Source organism: Aedes albopictus, chromosome 2 (assembly GCF_035046485.1).
Source record: "Aedes albopictus strain Foshan chromosome 2, AalbF5, whole genome shotgun sequence".
NCBI lineage: Eukaryota > Metazoa > Arthropoda > Insecta > Diptera > Culicidae > Aedes > Aedes albopictus.
In genome coordinates this window covers 79,653,019-79,675,505 of record NC_085137.1, presented here as the reverse complement: position 1 = coordinate 79,675,505, position 22,487 = coordinate 79,653,019, and the positions used below count along the sequence as shown (strand labels likewise).

At 41.3% G+C, this 22,487-nt stretch overlaps 2 protein-coding genes across 6 annotated transcripts in view; both read left to right on the top strand.

Annotated features, from left to right (window-relative positions):
• The window catches only part of LOC109430138 (calcium uptake protein 1 homolog, mitochondrial), a 91,073-nt gene extending 85,948 nt beyond the window's left edge, over positions 1-5,125 (top strand). For both annotated transcript variants that reach the window (XM_029873389.2, XM_029873388.2), the window contains exons 7-10: positions 3,109-3,269; positions 3,375-3,616; positions 3,753-3,970; positions 4,595-5,125. In XM_029873389.2, the coding sequence (XP_029729249.1) occupies positions 3,109-3,269; positions 3,375-3,616; positions 3,753-3,970; positions 4,595-4,749 (776 nt within the window). In that variant the 3' untranslated portion in view covers positions 4,750-5,125. The remainder of the gene's footprint in view (positions 1-3,108; positions 3,270-3,374; positions 3,617-3,752; positions 3,971-4,594) is intronic.
• Positions 4,605-14,686, top strand: LOC109430141 (protein cornichon homolog 4). Of its 4 annotated transcripts, none has more exons than XM_062849996.1 (4): positions 4,605-4,745; positions 13,752-13,860; positions 13,961-14,283; positions 14,347-14,686. In XM_062849996.1, the coding sequence occupies exons 2-4, from the start codon at positions 13,786-13,788 to the stop codon at positions 14,417-14,419; spliced, it is 471 nt and encodes a 156-aa protein (XP_062705980.1). In that variant the 5' UTR covers positions 4,605-4,745; positions 13,752-13,785; the 3' UTR covers positions 14,420-14,686. The 4 variants fall into 4 exon arrangements, with proteins under 4 accessions (XP_062705980.1, XP_062705981.1, XP_019561721.1 ...); XM_062849997.1 differs by lacking the exon at positions 4,605-4,745 and adding an exon at positions 13,253-13,275; XM_019706176.3 differs by lacking the exon at positions 4,605-4,745 and adding an exon at positions 13,603-13,686.
• The last annotated feature ends 7,801 nt before the right edge of the window (positions 14,687-22,487 follow it).

Here is a 22,487-nt window from a genome sequence, read left to right as displayed (position 1 = left end):
ACTCCTGCAGATATTCCTTCCGATACCAAGATTGATTTCTTGAGGTTCTATTAGGGATTTCTTCCGCGATTTTTCCTGGAATTCCTTCCTAGATTCCTGCATTCATTCTTCCTAGGGATCTCTCCTGAGATTTCTCTAAAAATTACTTCTGGAATTGCATTGTTTTTTTTTTCCGGGATTCCTTTGTGGATTTCTCCTGTAATTCTTCCCGGGCTTCCATGCGGGTTTCCTACCGAGATTCTTTTAGGGATTACTTTTGTATTTCCGTTAGAGTTTCCTTCAGGGATAATACAGGATTCTTTCAGGGACATCTTCAGAAGTCTTCCATTGGTTTTACCAGCACGCAGAAAAATAAATTGTGAAAACAATTAAATTCTAGTTCAAATCAACCGATTTTTCAGTTTACTATAGTGACAAACTGATTTCTAGTTTAAACTGAACTGTTCTATTGTTTAATAGTTATTTTCACTTGTCGACATTTTTGACAGTTTGTTGAAACAAACAGAGATTTAGTATTTTCAACATGAAATAATGGATTGATTCAAACGACTGCACTTTTGCCACCAACAAACCCGGAATGTGATTGTGTTGGTGACGGCAGCAACTGCGGCAGCTCGGAAATCTATTTTTAGACCGTCGGTAAGCGAATGGGGAGGAGAACGACTAAAAAAAAGACAAAAAAAGCGAAACCGACCAATTTTTTGTGGATGCTGTCGTGAGTACCTGTGTGTTATCCATTACTTCAGAGAATCCTCCTAGGATTCCTCCAGAATCCTTTCCTATCGGAATTCTCTCTGGGATTTATTTATCGAATCCTCCCGGGATTGTTATAGATGTTTCTCCTGGCTTTCCTTCAAGGATTACTCCCTAGATTTATTAATTGATTCCTCCCGGGGTTTTATTAAGGATTTCTTTCGATATTTTTCCTGGGATTCCTTCTAGGATTCTTGACAGTGTTCCTCCAGGGAATCCTCGATTGATTTCTCCCGCGGCCGTATTCGGGAGGTCATCTTGGATTTATCCCGAAATTCCTCTCGGGATTCCTTCATTGATTCTTTTCGGGTTTTATTTTGGAAATTCTCTTAGATTTCGTTCAGATATTTTTCCTGAAATCCTTTAGTAGTTTGTCCGAACTCCTCCAGATATTCCTTCCGAGATCCATAATGGATGGGGTTCTATTAGAGATGTCTTCCGCGATTTTTCCTGGAATTCTTTCCTAGATTCCTGCATTCATTTTTCCTAGGGATCTCTCCTGAGATTTCTCTAAAAATTACTTCTGGAATTGCATTGTTTTTTTCCCGGGATTCCTTTGTGGATTTCTCCTGTAATTCTTCCCGGGCTTCCATGCGGGTTTCCTGCCGAGATTCCTTTAGGGATTCCTCTTGTTTTTCCGTTACAGTTTCCTTCAGAGATTACACAGGATTCTTTCAGGGATATCTTCAGAAGTCTTCCATTGATTTCACCAGGGATGTCTTCAGGGAGTTTCTATTAGCAGTCCTGCCGGGATTACTGCATTGATTCTTTCTGAAATTCTTTTAGGGATTTCTCTCGAAATTCTTTCAAGGATTTTTTTTTTGAAAACATTCTTCCGGGAGTCATTAAGGGATTTGTTTCCGGGACCCCTTTCGGAATTCCTCCTGTATTCTTTTAAGCTTTTTTTCCGGAATTTCTTTAGAGATAACTTTCTGGATTTATCCTGGCATATCTCCAGGGATTTTTCTCAAGGACAGACTTGTTAGAATCTCAAAATGGCCGCCGCAATGGCCGACTGTGGCACCTTCTCACGATTTTGACGGCGCAAATTCTTCGTAAACAAAACCAGCGCACCTGTTCTTCTTATTCGAAGCTTATTACAAGTGAACAAGAACAGAATAATAAAATGTACTGTTGTTTGAAGTTTGCTTCTTGAGATTTGTGCCTCTGAAGTTCTGATGCACTGTTGAAGCGGGCTTTCAAGACATTTGTCCTTAATATTGTTGCAGCGATTCCTCCCGAGATTCTTTCAAGGAGTATTTCAGGGAATCCTTTCGAGATTTCTCCCTAGCTACCTTTAGAGATTCCTTCCCGTACTCATCCTAGAATTCCTCCATTCATTCCTAACGAGTTTCTTCCAATTATTCCATCAGTGTATCTTTCCAAAATTCGTTCAGGGTTTATTCATTGACCGCTTCTGCGATTCCTCCTGTTTTTTTCATGGATTACTTTAGGGATTAATCTCGGAATTCTTTTAGGGATTTAGCCAGCTCTTTTTCCCTCTCTGGAATTCCTCCCAGGATTTATCTTGGGCTTCATTCTGGGATTCTTCCAGGGATGTCTCCTGGAATTCTTCAAACGATTCCTTCAAGTGATTCCTTCCAATATTTTTCAAGAGACTCCAAAGAGAGAAAATAGATTTCAAACGATGAAGGAGAAAGACAAGCATTGATTAAAAATGAAATGATATTCATGAATTCTTCCTTAAGACGATGCATTTCCTCATATTTTGGCTTAAGATTTTTTATAAAATATCCGAGCAATATTTTCAATACAAGTTTCCATACACATGTAGAGGAACGATCAAGGTATCTCCCGATGTTTTTTCCAGGTGATTTTTTTTTCACTTTTTTGTATAGTTTTTGAACACACTTTCGAAAAAATGGATTTTGCGAAAATGAAAGTTATTTTCCACCAGGAAAAAAGTTCAGAAGATACATTGATCCTTTCCGTGTGTATGAAAAAAGTTTTTGAAAATATTAGACAACGGACTAGCATGCAACGCCCAGTGGCACAGCCGAATACTTTTCCTAACAGCTGCGGTGGGAATCAAACCTGCGCCCCTCGCGACTAAATGCTTGGTGACACTAGCCCCACGCCCACGAAGCCACAAGTAACCAAAGGAATTACAAAGCAAATGTTTTTTTCCTTATTTTCTATTATTTTTAAGCAGTTATCCCTTATTCTTCGGTATGGTATCGAACATTTCTGGAAGTTATTCAAAAAAAAAAAAATCTGTATACCTTCGATTTTTTTTTGTGAAATTCCGGTCAAGACCCTCCATATTCAAAGCGGACATGTTAAGTTCTTTAAATGTTATTCAAATTGTTATTTGTTTTTGTCTGTTTATTGCAGCCTCTCGCCGCCATTTCGAAATTGCCTTCCGAATGTTTGACCTCAACGGTGATGGAGACGTCGACAGTGAGGAGTTCGAGAAGGTTGCCAACCTGATTCGCCAGCAGACGAGCATCGGCAATCGCCACCGAGATCATGCCAATACAGGAAATACTTTTAAGGTAATCCATGATTCTAGTTGTATGCTTCTTTATTGCTCACTAATTCACATGAGTTCTGGGATTTATGTACCTAGTTCGAAAAATTGAGCATATCCATTATTTCAGGGTGTAAATTCGGCGCTTACGACTTACTTTTTCGGGCCCAAAAATGACGAAAAGTTAACCATTGAAAAGTTTTTGGACTTCCAACAGCAGCTTCAGCGGGAAATCCTAACGCTGGAGTTCATGCGTAAGAACCCGGACGAAAACGGTAACATAAGTGAGGCGGACTTCGCCGAACTGATGCTTGCTTACGCTGGCTATCCGCAGAAAAAGAAAATCAAGAAGATCAAGCGCGTCAAGAAAAGGTAGGATGCGTGCTCTAATTGTTGACAATTTTGAAGTTCAGTAGTACGTAGATAGATGTGTTAACGCTCTGCGATTTTTCTCTTGTATATTTTCGTTCTTTTCTTGTTGCGATTTCGCCAATTCAAATCCGTGAAGGTTCCGTGACCATGGTGCTGGTGTGTCAAAGGAAGATTATCTCAATTTCTTCCACTTTTTGAACAACATTAACGACGTCGATACTGCTCTAACGTTCTACCACATAGCCGGTGCGTCCATTGATCAGGCCACCCTCAAACACGTGGCCAGGACGGTAGCAATGGTAGAGTTGACCGATCACGTCATTGACGTTGTGTTTACCATTTTCGACGAGAACAGTAAGTGTGCGGGGTTTCCCTTTTCAGTTAGTAGCCACACCAAGTAATCAAAAGTTCTGCTGGAAGAGTGTTTCATGAGTAAAGCTAAAGACGAAGCCGCACGATATATCATCCAATCAATGCTTGGTACTTGTGCGATCGCCTGGGTTCGTCACTGATTATTTTCCTATCGTTAAGGTATCTGATATTTTATGTATAACGCCCATCGCTATTTATCTGCTATATTGCATCCCATTAGGATGTGGATGATTCTTCAGGTTTGTTTGAGGAACATCTTTAAGTAGCTTCTTATAGATAACCGTGTAGGGAAACTTATGCTATTTTCAACAGTTTTGTTCTATTCGTTATTGGTTGTTTTCTGAAGACTACTAATGATGACGAACCCAATCGTTTGGAAAAGATGAAAAACATGACAAGTTGCCATACAACCACTTCAACACTGTTACATAAAGCTAAAAAGACATCAAATTTGCCTAACATTAGCTTTTTAGGCAGCCAGAAAGTTCCGTTGAAAGTCCGTGAAATACCCTACAAGCGAGAAAAGTAGAACTTTTGATTACTTGAGCGGCATTTAGGTAATTCTTTCACCACACTCATTGTATCATATTCATCAACCTTTAACAGTGGACGGTCAGTTGAGCAACCGGGAATTTGTAGCAGTGATGAAGAATCGGTTACTTCGTGGCCTGGAAAAACCGAAAGATACCGGGTTTGTCAAGTTGATGCACTCGATTCTCAAATGTGCCAAAGATACCAAACCCGTATTGCTGGATTTGTAAGTATGACCAACCGATGCGGTGTAGGGAATGCTTCTGTGTACACGTGCGCAAGGGTGACGGATAGCGTCTCTAATCGTGGCTGGCGGAAGTGTAAGCTGTTAGCACAAAATCTGACATGGAATGCTCGTTCTCGTATTTCAACAATGGAAAAGAAAATCGCAACCTAAGCTTTCGTAAATAAGCTAATGTTATAGACGATCTTTTTGCCTTCTAATAGAAATCTTAAAATTTATTGTATATTGTATGTGTCTACAGACAGTTTTGTTTTGTTGCATTCTTTCCGAATAGTATAACTATCGCTCTCTACAACACTCCTGCCTAATGTTACCAATCACTTTTTATCCTGTAAATTTGTATTAAATGTTTGTTTTCCATATCTGTGGGAATGGTTGCTTATTGATCCGAAAGGCCGTATTGTAACGCACATTTGTATGTTCATTTGGATTGCTTCATTGCCTTCATTTCTCTCATCATAAATTGTAGACTTCTAATAAGTTTCTTTAACGTTACTTTTGTTGATATGACGAACGGAGACAGAATACATTTATAGAACTAAACCAAGTATTCTACACTACTACACAACTTTATGTTATTGTAATAAGGTAAACGCACCATTCGTGATGATACTAGTAGCTTCTTGTAGTATATTAATAAAATAAAAAAGATAATGCTCAAATAAAAAGTTTGAATGCTCTAGTAGGTAGTTCTTCATCTCAATTTGCTAGAAAAAATATGAATACCATCACATATATAAGTTTTAAATAGTAAATCACCTATATTAACTGTAGGTACACTATGCCTATTGGGCATGTTGGTAAAATTCAACTTTGGTTTTTGGCGCTTCCAATCAAGTTCTTATGGGATCAACCAATATAGAAATATGAAGCATGAAAGCTTCGTGCCAAACGGATTCCGCAAATCATGCGCGTACTGCTTTCGCATGGCACAGCTCCAGCCAAATTATCACTATGACAGGCAAAACAAAATTACTTCCGATCGCAGCGAGGCCTACTTCAATTCTTCCTCAGTCTTCTTACACTCCAATTTTTTTTCGCTGAAAATCAGCAAAGTTTTGTTGAATTTTGCCGAGCTATAATTTCAGCAAACCGTTCAGTAAAAAAAAAATGCTGAAATTTTCAGCAATTTCAGCTGTCATCGTTTTTTTGTTTATACCTACCTTGATACCTTGTTGGCTACAAAGTAACTTTACTCCAATGCCGAGCGTATAGTAGAGCACCATCTTCGTCGGTCTTGGGCGATGTTCCTCCAGTTTCCCCGAACGTGTAGGGATCGTAGATCTTCTTCAACCGCGTGCAGCCAGCGAGTTCGCGGCCGCCCACGAAGTCGCCTACCTCTACCGGGTTCTCTGCTGAATATTGTTTTCGCTATTCTTTCTTCCGACATTCGCACTACGTGTCCAGCCCACTGAAGTCTGCCGTATTTTATACGTTTCACAATATTCGCATCTTCGTGCACTTGGTACAACTCGTGATTCATGCGTCTGCGCCACACTCCATTTTCTTGTTTCCCACCGAGAATTGTCCGTAGCACTTTGCGCTCAAAAACTCCAAAAGCTTTTCGGTCTACCTCCTTTAACGTCCACGCTTCGTGGCCGTAGAGGGCAACCGGAAGAATCAGCGAATTTTGTTTGCGTTTGCAAGTTACGGGACCTAAGCTGGCTACGCAATCCGTAAAAGGCCCTATTCGCAGCTGCAATACGCCTTTTCACTTCACGGGAAACGTCATTGTCACATGTCACAAGTGTTCCAAGATAAACAAATTCTTCAACAACTTCAAACACTTCCCCATCAATCACTACCTCAGCACTAACACCACTAGGCCTGCTTATGTCTCTACCCGCTATCATGTACTTCGTCTTAGTAGAGTTAATCGTCAAGCCTATCCTCGCTGTCTCTCTCTTCAGAGGAGCATAAGCTTCCTCCACTGCCCTACGATCGATGCCGATGAGATCAATATCGTCCGCAAAACCGAGGAGCATGTGCGACCGTGTGTTGATAGAGCCATTCCTCTGCACGCCTGACCTCCTAATCGCTCCTTCGAGTGCAATGTTGAACAATAAATTTGAAAGAGCATCCCCCTGCTTCAATCCATCCAAGGTCACAAACGACGTAGACACTTCGTCCGCGATCCGAATACTTGATTTTGATCCATCCAGCGTTGCGCGTATCAGCCTAATTAGTTTCGCCGGAAAACCATGTTCTGACATTATCTGCCAAAGCTCATTTCTTTTCACTGAATCGTACGCTGCTTTAAAATCAATGAACAGATGGTGAGTCTGCAAGTTATATTCCCGAAATTTATCTAGGATCATCCGCAGGGTAAACATTTGATCCGTCGTTGATCGGCCCTCACGAAAACCAGCCTGGTATTCGTCGACGAAGGACTCCTCAAGAGGTCGCAGTCTGTTGAACAGGACACGCGACAGTATCTTATACGCCGAATTTAAAAGGGTAATCCCTCTGTAATTGGCACACTCCAGTCTGTGCCCTTGATTGGGCATATGAGGCCATCCAACCAACCAACTGGTGGGCAATTCTTCATCCTCCCAAATCTTTATAATAATCTGATGGATTGATTGATGTAGCTGCTCGCTTCCGTGCTTAAGAAGTTCGACCGGGATCTCGTCCTTCCCAGCAGCCTTGCTGTTTTTCAGCTCCTTAAGGGCCTTTTTAACCTCATCCAGTGTTGGTGGTTCCACTGCTTGACTGTCATCCATTATGTTAATCCTGTTCCTGGGTGCTCCTTCGCTGCTACCATTCAACAAATCTTCCAAGTGCTCCTTCCACCTGGCTGTCACCATTGTTTTGTCTGTCAGCAAATTTCCTTCCCGGTCATTGCACATGGCGGGCACTGGCGCAGTCTTGTGCCGCGCGCCATTGACAGTTGCATAAAATCTCCGCATATCGTTCCTGTCCATACTTTCCTGCGCTTCAGCAATAACACTCTCTTCGTGTTGCCGTTTTTTTCTGCGGTGGATTCGTTTCTTTTCTGCTCTTGCAACCCTGTACCGCTCTCTGTTCTGCCGGGTACCGGCCACTAGCATTCGACTTCTGGCGGCATTCTTTTCGTTCGTCGCTCGTTGGCAGTCCTCGTCAAACCAACCATTACGTTGGCGTCGCTGAGCGGTACCAATCACTCTTGCGCTGTTGTTGTCACTGCTTCGTGGATACTTCCCCACAAGCTGTTGACATCTCCAGATCCGTTGGTCTCTCCTATCCTCTCGTCTAGCTTCTGATGGTACTGTGCAGCAACCCCTTCGGCTGACAAGCGCTGGATATTGAAACGCATCGTCCTGTTGTTTCTTGAACTCGTGACGCTGGATAATCGCGCCCGAATTTTAGCGGCTACAAGATAATGATCCGAGTCGATGTTCGGGCCTCTGTAGGACCTCACATCTATGACGCCCGAGAAATGTCGCCCGTCGACCAGCACGTGGTCTATCTGGGAGCAAGTGTCACCACTCGGGTGTCGGCAGGTGTGTTTTCGGATATTCTTACGTGCGAAGTAGGTACTGCTGATTGCCATCCCTCTAGCAGCAGCGAATGTCACAAGGCGCAGACCATTATCGTTGGCAACAGAATGAAGGCTTTCCGTTCCAATGACAGGCCGAAAGAAACTTTCTCTGCCGATCTGCGCATTTGCATCTCCGATGACTATTTTGACATCTTGTTTTGGGCACTCTCCGTAGGCCTTATCAAGGCTCTCATAGAACTCATCCTTCATGTCATCGGGTTTGTCGTTCGTTGGCGCATAGATGCTGATCAGGCTGTAGTTGAAGAACTTGCCCTTCATCCTCAACACACAGATTCGGTCGCTTATCGGCTTCCACCGAATAACTCGCTTCATCTGCTTCCCGATCACTATAAAGCCAACTCCGCGTTCTGCCTTATCGCCGCCGCTGTAGTAGATGTGGTACTTGAATGAAGTGTTGGTGATGGGATCCACCGCTCGGAATTCGCGTTCTCCAATTTTGGGCCAGCGTATCTCCTGGATAGCGGCCACATTAACGCCGACATTCCGCAGTTCACGAGCCAGGAGCCCAACACGTGCGGGTTCATTCAAAGTTCTCACGTTCCAAGATCCGACTTCCAATCGTTGTCCTTTATTCGTTGCCGGGTCTGTTGCCGTTGAATCAATCCGTTTACTCTACTATTGCTTTTCTGGGTGTTTGAAGGTTTTCAGCAGGCTACCTTACCGGGGCCGCGCTGCCTACATTGCGTTGAAGGGGCTGCCTTCTTAGGTATAGCTGACGCAATACAGCATTTCATACTCAGCCACTGGATTCCAGAACAGACGCTGTTTGAGCCGCACCTCCTTGGTGAACAGACGCTCGGATCGTACCTCCTCAATCTAGCTGAAGTCAGAAGGACAATAGTGCCCAGGCTGCACTACCAGCTAAGCACACAACTCTTAGCTGGCGGTCTTTGTCATCGTTTGACCCGTGGAAGCATGAGGTAGGAACTTGTGAGGACCAGAGCTATGTTGGACGCTCTCCTTATCGACTCACCGTTTTGCAGCCCATTTTTTTTTGTTTATATTAACGTATATTTTAACTTAAATGCTAATTCTACACTTTTTCTGCTGTCATCGTTGTTGACAACAGTTTACTGAACGATCAGCAAAATGTACTGAAACTTCAGTGAATTCGACCGTCGCGGATTTCGGCACCGCCTTGCTGAAAGGACTCAGCTAAGAAATCAAAATAAATGGTTTAGATTTCAGAAAAAAAAAACAATTGGTTCGGTAGAGAGAAATTCCGAAAACGATTCGGGTCCACCGCCGCAGGCGGCAGAGTAAGTAGACCGGACGATAAACAGTTCGCCTACACAGCATGTTCGCCTGATATTCACGATTCTTGTTGCAGCGATACGTTCGTCTGGGACAAATTTGGCCTGTGCTGTGGGCCTATGTTACGAGAGAACGGAGCATAGTTAGTGAGTAACATACACATAAAAATCATAAACACAACATAAGAAAATCATTGTCCACAGATTCCTTGAGGAAGGCACAATATAGTGACCGAAACGTCGGATGAAAACTTAACAATCCGTTTTTGAATTTTTCTTCCAAGACTGAAAGCCATAACCTCAAAACATAAGATCAACAGTCGATTCCTCAAGAGTCAAGAAAGTTTATTAGGTATATGCAGGCCCGGATTAAGGATTGTGGGGGCCCGGGGCCCGAGCGGATGTGGAGGCCCCTCAGAGGTACAAATGCGATGAGCCAAAAAGTTTTTCTTTGTTTTTTAACAGTACTCAAGCAAAAGGGTAAAATAAAGTTAATGCTTAACAAGCAAAATGGTTTTTGTGGGGGCCCATAAAATGTGGGGGCCCGGGCCCTGCCCCCCCCCCCGGCCCCCCTTTAGATCCGGCCCTGGGTATATGTAACCAAAATTCAATATTGATCCATGTACGACCAAAACACGCAATAACCGGGCCGGGTTACAAAATCAGGCGGGATATCTTCCACAGAACATGTTCTGCATGCATGGTCACTCAGTCGGATAGCTGGATGTACTCTGAAATAAGTAAAAAACATCCTGGACGAGGAGCTGCATTGGATTCGGTGACCATTTCTCGGACGTCTTTGAATATACGATTTTTTTTCTCTTGGGTTGCATCTGTCGTTTAAAGAAGAAATTGTTGACTCTAAAATTAAGAGCTATCGTTTGTTTTTTCAATACTCACCTAATTATTAAATGCCCAATAGCAAAGCATAGCAAACTGTTGCTCTGTTACACAATCTATTTAGTCTATAAAATGAATTTAATAGTTAATAATTTATTTATAGAATCAGAATCCACAACTCTGCGAAAGAATGCGGCATGAACAACGCCAAAGGTGCTTTTTACTTTGACAAGTGGCCGACGCAGCTGATGATAGAACAGTTTGCTGAAAATTCAGAAAACCGTCTTAGTTTACTGGATTTCAGCTAATAAATCCAAAACACTGATTTTTTCAGTAAAATGCATGTTTGCTGATTGTTGTTCAATAAACCATTTTGCTGAAATCCCAAATCGATTTTTGGTGTGTATGGCCTTGAAATTATTCCAGACAAATTATGACAAATGAAATGTATTTCCAACTTTTGCGATTTCACCTTTAAATTAAGTTTTCCTGCTAAACCTTGCATACGTCCCAAGTAACAATGAATGCTGAACAGTGAGAGTAATAGCTGAATATTAGCTGGTAAAGGTGGCAGTGGCTGAACCTTGTTATGAATTATGGCTTGTTCAACCTCTTTCATCAGCAATACTTATGTCGTTAATACAATAACGTTCGTTGATTCTATAGAGTCGGATCCGGATTCGCCCAAGATCCGACCCAAACATGGCTAGGTTCACTCTGCCGATTTTTTTTTTGGATCTAACCCGAACGGGGTCCTTCTGTCAAAATGGATGTAAACAATTCATCAAAACAAAACCAGAAAACCAAATTTTCAAATATTCAAACAAATTAGAGATAAAGTACTCACTTGGGAGTGTTCTGCATTGATTATTGAATGTGCCAACTAATATTGCTACGAGCGATTAATCTCTAAAAAGAAGAATTTAACAAAAATGTGCAACTGACTTTTCGATTGATTTGCACAATGTTTACATGTTGACTCGATTTGGATTGGATCCGGATCCGTTTTCGTGTAACCGAAAATATGTATACAATAGGACAAATCGGTGAAGTACTAGATTTGTAGTAATGAGTTGAATTTTAGTATGGTGAGAAGGTCAATTCTCCGTTTCTGCAATGAAATGGTGCAAAAAGCGTGGGTATTATGATTCCTTGCCTAATTTGATGCTGTTTGAGCAAAACTTTGGGCAACAGTGTTGTTGTTTTCTTCATTTCTGGCAACATAAACAACATAGTTATTCAAAGTTTTGCTCAACCAGCATAAAATTGGGCAAGGAATCATAATACCCACGCTTTTTGCACCATTTCATTGCAGAAACGGAGAATTGACCTTCTCACCATACTAAAATTCAGCTCATTACTACAAATCTAGTACTACACCGAACGTGCCCCATTGTGTGTGGTGCAGATGCTAAGGTGAATGACTATAAATCAGGACATTCCTAAACATCTTTTCTGTAAATAGAAAGCCGCAACTGGTAAAAAATAAGCTTGTAAAAGTTTTTTTAACTTTTAATCACAATCAATAAATATGATTCATTGCTGATTAAGCGCAAATTAAGCCTTAAGACAGCCGTTCAATGTCCCTCAAATCAGTTGAAGGTTGAATAAAATCACCAAAACCAGATGTTTAGTAGCTGGATGAAGGATTGTACCTTTTGTGTTCAGCTTTTATTCACATGAAAACTGCTTTAACCTTTCTTTTGCATCACGTTGGGAATGCCAATGCAAAGTTAAAATAGATGGAAAAACTATTGGTACACCAACAACTTGTTAGCTGGGGTACTTGCTCACTAGTTTGTGTATTACGACTAACTTTGCACTTCAATAAATAAAAAACAAAGTTTATATAACCGATGTGGTAAGCCAACGGGTATTCAGCAAGACTATGCTGAGGGTAACGGGCTCGATTCCTTGTCGGTCCAGGAACTTTTCGTAATGGAATTTCCCTTAGCTTTCTTGGAAATTGAATATTTCCGTATCTGTGAGAGGAAGTTCTTAGTTAAAAACCGTGGATGTGCTTATAGGACTTCAATTTTTTGAGGTTTGTGCTAACGTGAGAACCTCGACAACACACAAAGAATGCGGCGCGAGACAGGACACAACACTAATAGTTCTTACAAAACAGTTGAAAGGGTTTTAATTTACCTTTTCAGTCGACCGGTTTCGGGCTCGACGTTGCCCATCGACAGGACGATGTCCGACTGTCGGACTGTCGGACAGTCGGACATTGTCCTGTCGATGGGCAACGTCGAGCCCGAAACTGGTCGGCTTAAAAGGTACATTAAAACCCTTTTAATTTTTTTGTGAGAACTATTAGTGCTGTGTCCTGTCTCGCGCCGCGTTCTTAGTGTGGTGCTTATAGAAGACATAAAAAGTCAAAACATATAACAAAACCTGGTATATCCCGGTAAAGGTATCTTCCACTTGACATTCTTTGAATTCCAACTACTATTTATGCCTAGTTATTCCCTTTGACACTAGTGTTATTGAGGACAGATTGTATATTTTCCACTGTAACACTTTGAAGCCTATTCTCTCTAACCCGACGTCTCCCCTAGACAGAAATGTCTTGCTTTTTTCTGGACGTAGGTGTATGACCACATGAAATATGATCATCAGAGAATCTAACATTCATAAAAAAATATAATATCAAATTTATGTGTGTATAACGGGACGGTGTTGAGGCTAGAGTGTTAATTACATGTTCATTATCATCATCATCGTCATCATATTTATCGTGATGTTTGTTTTCGCAATTCGATTGTAAATATGATTTCTTATTATAATTATATTTAATTTCAATTCAATTATTTTAATTTATTACAGCCATCGCCCGAAAAAATACTATGCGTAAATAGTGAAATAGTACTATTAGGTAAAACAAACTTTAGCATTAAAATATTATTACTGATTTTCTTTTGATATTATCTGCTGTCTGTCAATGTCAGTGTACCTAATCTCAAAATGCTTTTCAAACTATGTTTAAAGCAGCGCTTCTTTTATCAATACACATTCGAATGGCTTCATATCTTAGAAATTTTGGTATCATGCATATGCACTGAATAAATATCACATCACCTATTTCTAAACGGTCGTTTTGAATCCTCACTTTACACCGAGGGACCACAATCAGCATAATCGAAATCCCAAACACGCGCATGCGAACCACCACATATCCATTGAATGTTGCCAGTTCACAAGTACAATATACAGTTTATATGCACCACACGTCAAACCCGGCAGCAATAACAACAAAATCTATTTTCGTGTCAGATAATAACAGGAAGTTTGTGAGCCTGGAGGTGAAAATGTTCAATATTCGGTCATTTTAAATTTCTATTCCCTAATTAGGAGCCCCGTGGAACGTGCAACACCTTAGACCGAAATGCTTCCAGAAACGCTTGTGTTCGGAATAGCGTTACTGATCACGGGCGTCATACTTTTCCTGCTGATTTATTTTGTATACTTTTCCAAAATCAATATTTCGAATAATGCCCTGCTCTTCGATGTTTCATTAATGAAAGTGTATAATTTCCTTAGCCTAACGATGTTCTATTTAGGTAATAATCCTTTCCGACCTGGAGTGTGACTATCTCAATGCCCAACAGTGTTGTTCCAAGTTGAATTTCTGGGTCGTACCGAGGCTGTCGGCCCACTGCTTTCTGGCGTTTATCCTACTAATGAATGGGAGCTGGTTTCTGTTCATCGCCAATCTGCCGATGATTGGATGGCAAGTGTATGACCTCGTAAAAGTTCCCTCCGGAAATTTGGGAATTTTCGATCCGGCCGAAATTCACAACCGTGGCATGGTGAAAAAGCACATGCGGGACACAATGATTGGGCTGGGATTTTACATGATAATATTCTTCGTGTATCTGTACTGGTATGATTGGATGACATTGATTGCATTTCCGCTGGAATGATTTAAGCTTTGTTTCTATTTTAGTATGATTATTGCTATGTTGAAAGGTGATCCTATCAAGCGACATGAGGAGGAGGAAATAATTACGGATTTCTAGCCCATGATGAACGAGCTCAGCCCGATGACTCGAAAACGATTTAGACTATAGACGTAAGTGGCTCTTCCTGTTAGTATATCATCGTCTCATATTTATTTAATTTTTTATATTTAAAAAATACTCAAAGCTAAGCTATGTTTATCAATAATTAAAATTAACGGTAGTTCCATACCACCAGTGAGATAATAAAAACACCTAGAAATACACTTGCATCATCAAGAAAAACCAAAGTAAAATAAATGTGTGAGTGATAATGAACAAACAATACCAGTTATATAGTTTTCGAAAATTCATATTTCCGAAATATCCATAGTTTGGCAGACCCTTTGAGTTTGGGATATGCGTTTGAGATTCTTAAAAGTATCAATCCACCTTCAAGTGTGATGTTTCATCGAGCTTTAAAAGTGGCATTTTAAAAAGGCCATATTTTCAATTCGAAAAATTTTGGCAACTACGGACGGAGAAAATCACATATATTTCAGAGATGGAATAACCAACAAGAAAGATTAACATTTTTCCATCAAAGTACAATGAGTTATCATTGTAACTCATTGTACTTTGATGGAAAAATGTTATTGAAATTATTTAATTAACATTAAAATTTCCCTCCTATTTCCGTGCTAGCCTCCTTAAAAATGTGCACAAGGGTGGTAAATTTTATCATCAACCCCTTCGGCGTATTTGTCTCACATTTGGGTCATCTCTGTTGTGTCCTGAGACCCTCAACCAGTCTGGTTAGGATTCCAAAGAAACCTTGCCAAACATTTCTCTTCTTGCGAAATCAAGAGCAATTCAGTGATTTCAGAAGAGGCGAAATTTGAGTGTTTTTTCATCAATAAACACTATCCATCCGCGATGATACCACTGAACATCTCCGGCTGTCTTGACAGCTCAATAAAATAGCTCAAACCTCTACAGATCCCTCGTGTGCATTTTTGAGCATTTTTGAGCAGCACGCGATTCTTGAGGCTATCATCCTTGTACACACATATGATGTCACCATCAGGATGTAAGAAAACGATACCCAGAATTGGAATTTCCTTCCAAATCTTGGAATTCCAAGTAGATTTATCCATGAACGCAAACTTTAAGCTACTGGCGACACTTCCTCATAACATGGTTAACAACATCTGAGCACATCACACATAATGGTTTTGAAGCGTTACAATAACTACAAGATAAATCAAAAATAAGGTATGAAGACGCATCCAAACATTTTAATAATGATTTTCTGGTTAGGTACCAGTTTTGGACGAAGACCGGCATTCTTCCCCATTCTAACTATAGTCATATTGCAGACCTTGAGAAACAGCGCACAGCTTGGGTTTTCTGATTACAAATTTTGAATTCTGGATATATTTTCATACAAAATATGCCCATAATGCAAGAGTTAAAAATGGACCGCTATCTTGGATACTCTGGTGGACTCCGAACATATTTCCCATACCAAATACACTTATTTTACATAGTTTTAGAACTCGATCAAATTTTGACGCGATCAAATTCTTATTTTTCCATTCAACGTTGACCCATCCTGCTATAAATTTACACCTTAGGAATCTGAAATGGTACGATTTGATGAGATCGCTTTAGTTTTTTCTATATTTTGTTCTCATATATGAGAACTTAGACCTATTCGTCACTGTTGTTCATACCTAATGTTTATCAGGCCATTAAACGAAGCCACGATTTAATTTTTCACATGAACGTTGGTTCTGCTACACAACAGCTAGTCTCTAATGTGATCTAAGGGAAGATTCAAAAATTACGTCCATCGTTTTTCGGGATTTCTAGACCCCCCCTCCCCCCTCTGTCACGCAATTTCCCTATACCCAATACACGTACTGTCACACTTTTCTAGACCCCCCCCCCTCCCCCAAATGTTGGACGTAATTTTTGAACGTTCCCTAAGGCTATTTTCTTGCTAACCGTTCATTAGATTATCAAAAAATCTGCGATCTGATGTGTCGTATATATGGGTTTGGTTCATTTTTATATTTGGTAATTTCCGGTGGGATAGTGGGATCTGATTCCATGAGTCATGGACCATAACACTACCGGTTGTCCCAATTATGGTCTGAGATTATTTTGTTGCTATTTATTCACCTTTACCTAATCACCGCGATTTGATATATCGCATGAATGGATTTGCTTCACTTTTACTTCTAACCACTTTTCGAAGCCACAGCTAAACCCGCAACACTACCGGGGATCTAATGTGGTCCGACCCTATTTTTCTATCAGGTTGTCGATAAGTCGTGATCAGTCTTGTTAGAGATCACAGTCATTTAAACCTTTTCGTCGATATTCGGCCTCCTTTGTCTCCGACATTCGCAACACAAGCAATCAAACTACTGTTCGAAACAAAAATGTCAAACGAATGCACTTCCCCACGATAGCGGCTTCGGGAGACGGTTCGGCTTTTGTTATTCCTGTCTTCTTCCATAATAAGAGCTATGTTGCCCATCTGTGTGTCGTATTCAATGCAACATGCAATAATAAACTAATATTAACATTCATAATCGGAATTGGTTGAAAATTGATGCGTAAAGCTAGAATTAGGCACATGTCATCGTGTCAGATGACATTGATTTGACCCTTTCTTATGTTTATTGATCTTCGTTATACTGCTCGTGTTATGTGTAGGTAAGAGGTAACGATAGCGCACGAATGTAACAAAGCCGACTGACACCCGACTGCGGCAACGAAATGAAGGTAGTAAAAAGTGTCGAATGTTTACAAGACTGGTCGTGATTTGATGTACCGCATCCATGGGTTTGGTTAAATTTTACATTTTACTACCCGGATCTGATTCCGGGTAACTACCGGCTGAACCAAATATGGTCTAACATTATTGTCTTGTTAACTGCTCATCGGTTAACCAAAAACGCTGCAAATTGAAGGTGTCACATGCAGGGTTTGACAATTTCGACGGGACTCTCGGAACCAATTCCGGAACATTACCAGTTGTCTTTAGTGTGACGTAAGGCTATTTTCTAGCTAACTGTTCATCAGGTTATCGCAAAAGCCACGATTTGATGTGTCACATGCCTGGATTTGGTTTACTTTTACATTTGGCCTCTTCCGGCCACTCAAATCCGATTCCGAAACACTTGCTGGCCGTTCATTAGGTAATCTAAAGAGCCGCTATTTGATGTGACGCATGTACGAATTTGTTTCTCTTTCAGATTTAACCACTTCAGCGGGAACCCCGGAACGGGTTCCGGAACACTACCGGTTCAGATATGGTCTGAGATGATTTTCCTGCTCATTATCCATCAGGTCATCGAAAATGCCGTGGTTTGATGTGCCGCATGCATGGGTTTGGTTCAATTGTATATTTGGCCACTTCCAGCGGGACGCCCAGAACCGGTTCGGGAACACTACCTGTTCAGATATGGTCTGAGACTATTTTCCTGCTTACCGCTCATCAGGTTTTCGAAAACACCGTGGTTTGATGTGTCTCATGCATGGGTTTGGTTCACTTTGATATTTGCCAATTCCGGCGGGACACCCGGAACCGGTTCCGGAACACTGCCGGTTCAGATATGGTCTGAAACTGTTTTCCTGCTTACCGCTCATCCGGTTATCGAAAATGCCGTGGGTTGATGAGTCTAATGCATGGGTTTGGTTCACTTTGATATTTGCCACTTCCGGCGGGACACCCGGAACCGGTTCCGGAACACTACCAGTTCAGATATGGTCTTAGACTATTTTTCTGCTTACCGCTCATCAGGTTATTGAAAATGCCGTGGTTTGATGTGTCGCATGCATAGGTTTGATGCATTTTCATATCTGGTCCCTTCCTGGGGTACCGTTCCGGAACACCTAAATGGCCATATCTCCGAAACGGCTGAACCGATCCGAACCATTTTCAATAGGAAACAATGGGACCAGATTCTGCGTCGAATGAACCGTCGGTCATTGAAATCGGATGAGGTTTACTGCCAAAAATTGATGTGACCTTTTTGTACACATACACACATACACACGCACACACATACATACACACACACATACATACACACAGACATCATCTCAACTCGTCGAGCTGAGTCGATTGGTATATAAGACTTGGCCCTCCGGGGGTTCTATCAAGATTTCATTTTTGGAGTGAACATATAGCCTTTCGGTACACCTTGAGAAAGGCAAAAAAGAGTACGAGGAAAATGTGATTGCTCAGGCGCAAGAGAGTATGGAACAGAATGATATGCGGAGATTTTACGAACGGTCAATGGCGTGCAGAGAAAAACAGCGCCTTCTCCCGTCATGTTCAACGACCGTAATAAAAACTTGCTGACAGACAAGGCCACCATTGGCTGCCAGCTGTGGCTGTGGAACCTCGAACGCTAGACGAGGTCAAGACAGCCTTTAGGGGACTGAAGAACAACAAGGCTGCTGGGAAGGACGAACTCCCGGCCGAGCTTCTCAAGCACGGTAGTGAGCAGCTGTATCAACTCTTACACCGTATTATATTGAAGATATGAGAGGAAGAAGAACTGGCTGCTAGTTGGTTGGGTGGTCTCATTTGCCTTCTTTTCAAGAAAGGGCATCGACTGGAGTGCGCGAATTACAGAGGAATAACACTTCTCAATTCAGCGTACAAAATTTTGTTCGGAGTTCTGTTCCACAGGCTGAGGCCGATTGAGGAGTCCTTCGTCGGCGAATATCAGACAGGATTTCGTGAGGGCCGATCAATGACGGACCAGATGTTCACCCTGCGGCTGATTCTCGATAAATTTCGGGAGTACAACTTGCAGTCCCATCATATGTTTATTGATTTCAAGGCGGTGTACGATTCAGTGAAGAGAAACGAGTTATGGCAGATTATGATCGAACATGGATTTCCGGCGAAGGTGATAAGATTGATTCATGCGACGCTTGACGGATCGAAATAAAGTGTACGGGTTGCGGATGAAATTTCGTCATCGTTCGTAACCTTTGACGGACTGAAGCAGGGCGATGCTCTTTCGAACTTACTGTTTAACATAGCAATGGAAGGAGCGATAAGGAGAGCTGGTGTTCACAGGAGCGGAACCATTGTCACGAAGTCGCATATGCTCCTGGCAGTGGCGTAGCCAGAAATTGTCTCTGGGAGGGGTTTTCAACGGCCAATGATAACTTTTTTGATTTGACACGTACATTTTGTAAACAGTAATGCGCAATTGTATTCGTAGTTTGAAAAAAGCGGCGCAGCCGAAAATTTTTTTCGTCGCAAAACGTTTTATACTGAAAATTTGTTCCACAAATTTGGGGGGGGGGGGGGGTTGGGGGTGGGTGGTGTTTAACCCTACCCCTCCCCCGTGGCTACGCCAGTGGCTTCTGGGCTACGAATTGTATCAGGTATATAAAGAGATGGATATAGTGAAGCGAATACAACACGGCAGGCTGCGGTGGGCTGGACACGTAGCTCGTATGCCGGAGGGACGACAAGCTAAAATTATATTCAGCAGAGAACCAGGAAGGGGTCGTCGGCTTCGTGGAAGGCCGCGCACACGTTGGCTTTTTGCAGTTGAGGAGGACCTAAAGACTCTAAACATTCAGAGCGACTGGAAGCGATTGGCCCAGGACCGAGGCCAGTGGAGGCGGATACTTCATTCGGCGTAGACTCACCGCTACGAGTTGTAGCCCATCAAGTATCAAGTAAGTAATTGTAACTGATGCATAATTGTGCTTTCTATACAAGTCAGATCAGACAGCTTTTACCATCGAAATTATAATTCAGAAAAAAAAACTGGTCATCCAAATTGGAAAGTCTCATATAATTTGAAATAGTTCCTGAGTTTAACTTCGGTTGTAAAACAGGGAAGAAACTGGGAGATAGAAAGTTTATATAAAACTTTGCAATTATTATTTTTTTCACCGAGGTCTTGGTAAACATTTTTTGGAGGTGTCTATTGGGAGACTCTTGGCGCATGCTTCAAACAAATTTTACCGATATTACCAGATGGAATGTTCACCAGAAGTCTTGTTAGAAATTCCTTTTGCGTTACAAGCCTCTTATTTATTTTTTTAGATTTACTGATTCCCAGGAAATTCCTTTGGAAACTCTTGTAGCGTCTTAATAGATTTTTGAAGATCTTGTGCCAAAAAGTTCTTCGATATATTAAGACAAATGTCTGAGAATCCCAGTTCAACATTGCACTGGAACTTCAACTGTAACTCAATCATTAAAAAATCGCCCTTTTCTGTATTATTTTCGAACCCCCCCCTCTCTTTTATGTACCAATTTCCGCCCCTTCTGGTAGATTTTCGCCCTTTTTGGATATGACTTCTTTTGATTATACAACACCACCGGGAGCAAAATCCGTTTTCGATTCCCGCTCCGAGTGATGTAACTTTTCGCAAGAAATGTTTCTTCCTCGTATCCACTGGTGCTCGTAATGTATGTCGTGTCCATTGTCTAGTGTTAAGTTTCGTTCAGTCTGTACATCCTCTGGCTGAAGACGGTGTCCGTGTCTTTTTTTTAACTAATTTAAACCCTATATCAGATTCAAGGATGTTTTCGATCACTTGGCAATCGTTTGACTCATTTGTCCATAACTCAGTTCAGAGGCTCTATATTGGAATGTTGTATTCGGCAAAGTTGTAGATTAGTGTTTTTCCTACAATTATCACCAAGGACGTCATATTCTAACTCTAATATTTATGTCGTAAAAGTGTTAGTACCAGCTACTCATACTAAACGATCTAATTTTTCGATTGTTTAGTATAAGTAGGTGGTACTAGCGCTCTAGTGCCGTATATATAAAAGTTAGAATATGGCGTCCTTGGTGATAATTGTAGGAAAAACACTAATCTACAACTTTGCCGAACATCACATTTCAATCTTAGGTTTCTGAACTGAGTTATGGACAAATGAGTCAAACGATTGCCAGGTGATCGAAAACATCCCTGTCTCTCTTTCCATGCTTATGACGTTTTGTGCATGTTGCCACTATAATATCAAGCATATATTTCTGGAGCTCGATTTGAATCGGTCGTATGTGCTTTTGTCGATATAAAATTCAATCAGGTTATTTTAGTCATTGTAGCAATATGGCAGATATTTGGCAAACTTTTAATGATCGAACAGAAAGCCTGTTTTGTGAGGATTCTGCTGTTTGTATAAACTTTGCTCAATTTCAACGGTTTTTGCTATAATAAGCGAATCCAACTGATCGAATTTTTAATCGACAAAAGCACATACGTTCTAATCAAATCGAGCTCCAGATTTTGTTTAGTTAGGGTTCATTCACAAATATCATAACGCCAAAATTGGCCGTTCCAGACACCCACCCACCCCTTCGTTACACTATTTATATGGGGGAAAATTTTATTTGTTCGGGCTGTAACACCATGAAGGACACCCACCCACCCCCTCCTGCGTTATGACATTTGTGAACAAGCCCTTACTGCTAACACTGTGTATGCCCTACAAACAAGACCGAATAAAGTTTGGAAAATGGCATCTTACTCCACCTTACCCTACTAGTTTGTTGTAATAAATACTTGAATTTAATTTTACAGCCGGTGCTCCTATGGAACGCTACCACCCACTTTACGTTCACCGTCATTTCTCAGCTGTCTTACATCTAATCCAGCTTATTTTGTTGGTGCAGTTAGTGTTTACATAGACTAATCACATACCAAAATTTGAACTTAATTGATTAGAAGACAGCCTGGAAAACGCGGTGGGCGTAAAGTGGGTGGCATCATCTAATAGGAGACCATATTTTAAACCATATTAAGTAACTTTAAAATTATCGACGTAGATTTTCGGCTTGAATTATGTAGGCATCTAATTTAAAACATATCAAACCCTCATACAGCGTCATTCTATTAACTACCACGCGCCTCCATCTATCATCGCTGATCCAAAGGCATCGATGGAGACTCAGCAGAAATTCCATTCAATGTATATTACAATCCAAACCACAGTAATTCTACCGTACTAAAGCCCACTGTTGCTCCACATGGACCAAGAGGCATCCTCTCTTTCTCTCTCGTGGTGCGTGCACGTTATCTGCTCTCGACTGGGGAGTTGTTTATTCTGACGGAAGAAATGTCGGTTCGGTGGACAGATCCC

Coding starts and splice junctions, on each gene's coding strand:
- LOC109430141 (XM_062849996.1), top strand. CDS start 13,786: ATGCTTCCAGAAACGCTTGTGTTCGGAATAGCGTTACTGATCACGGGC. Junction 13,861..13,960: donor TTTTCCTGCTGATTTATTTT/GTATACTTTTCC, acceptor TGTTCTATTTAG/GTAATAATCCTTTCCGACCT. Junction 14,284..14,346: donor TTCTTCGTGTATCTGTACTG/GTATGATTGGAT, acceptor TTTCTATTTTAG/TATGATTATTGCTATGTTGA.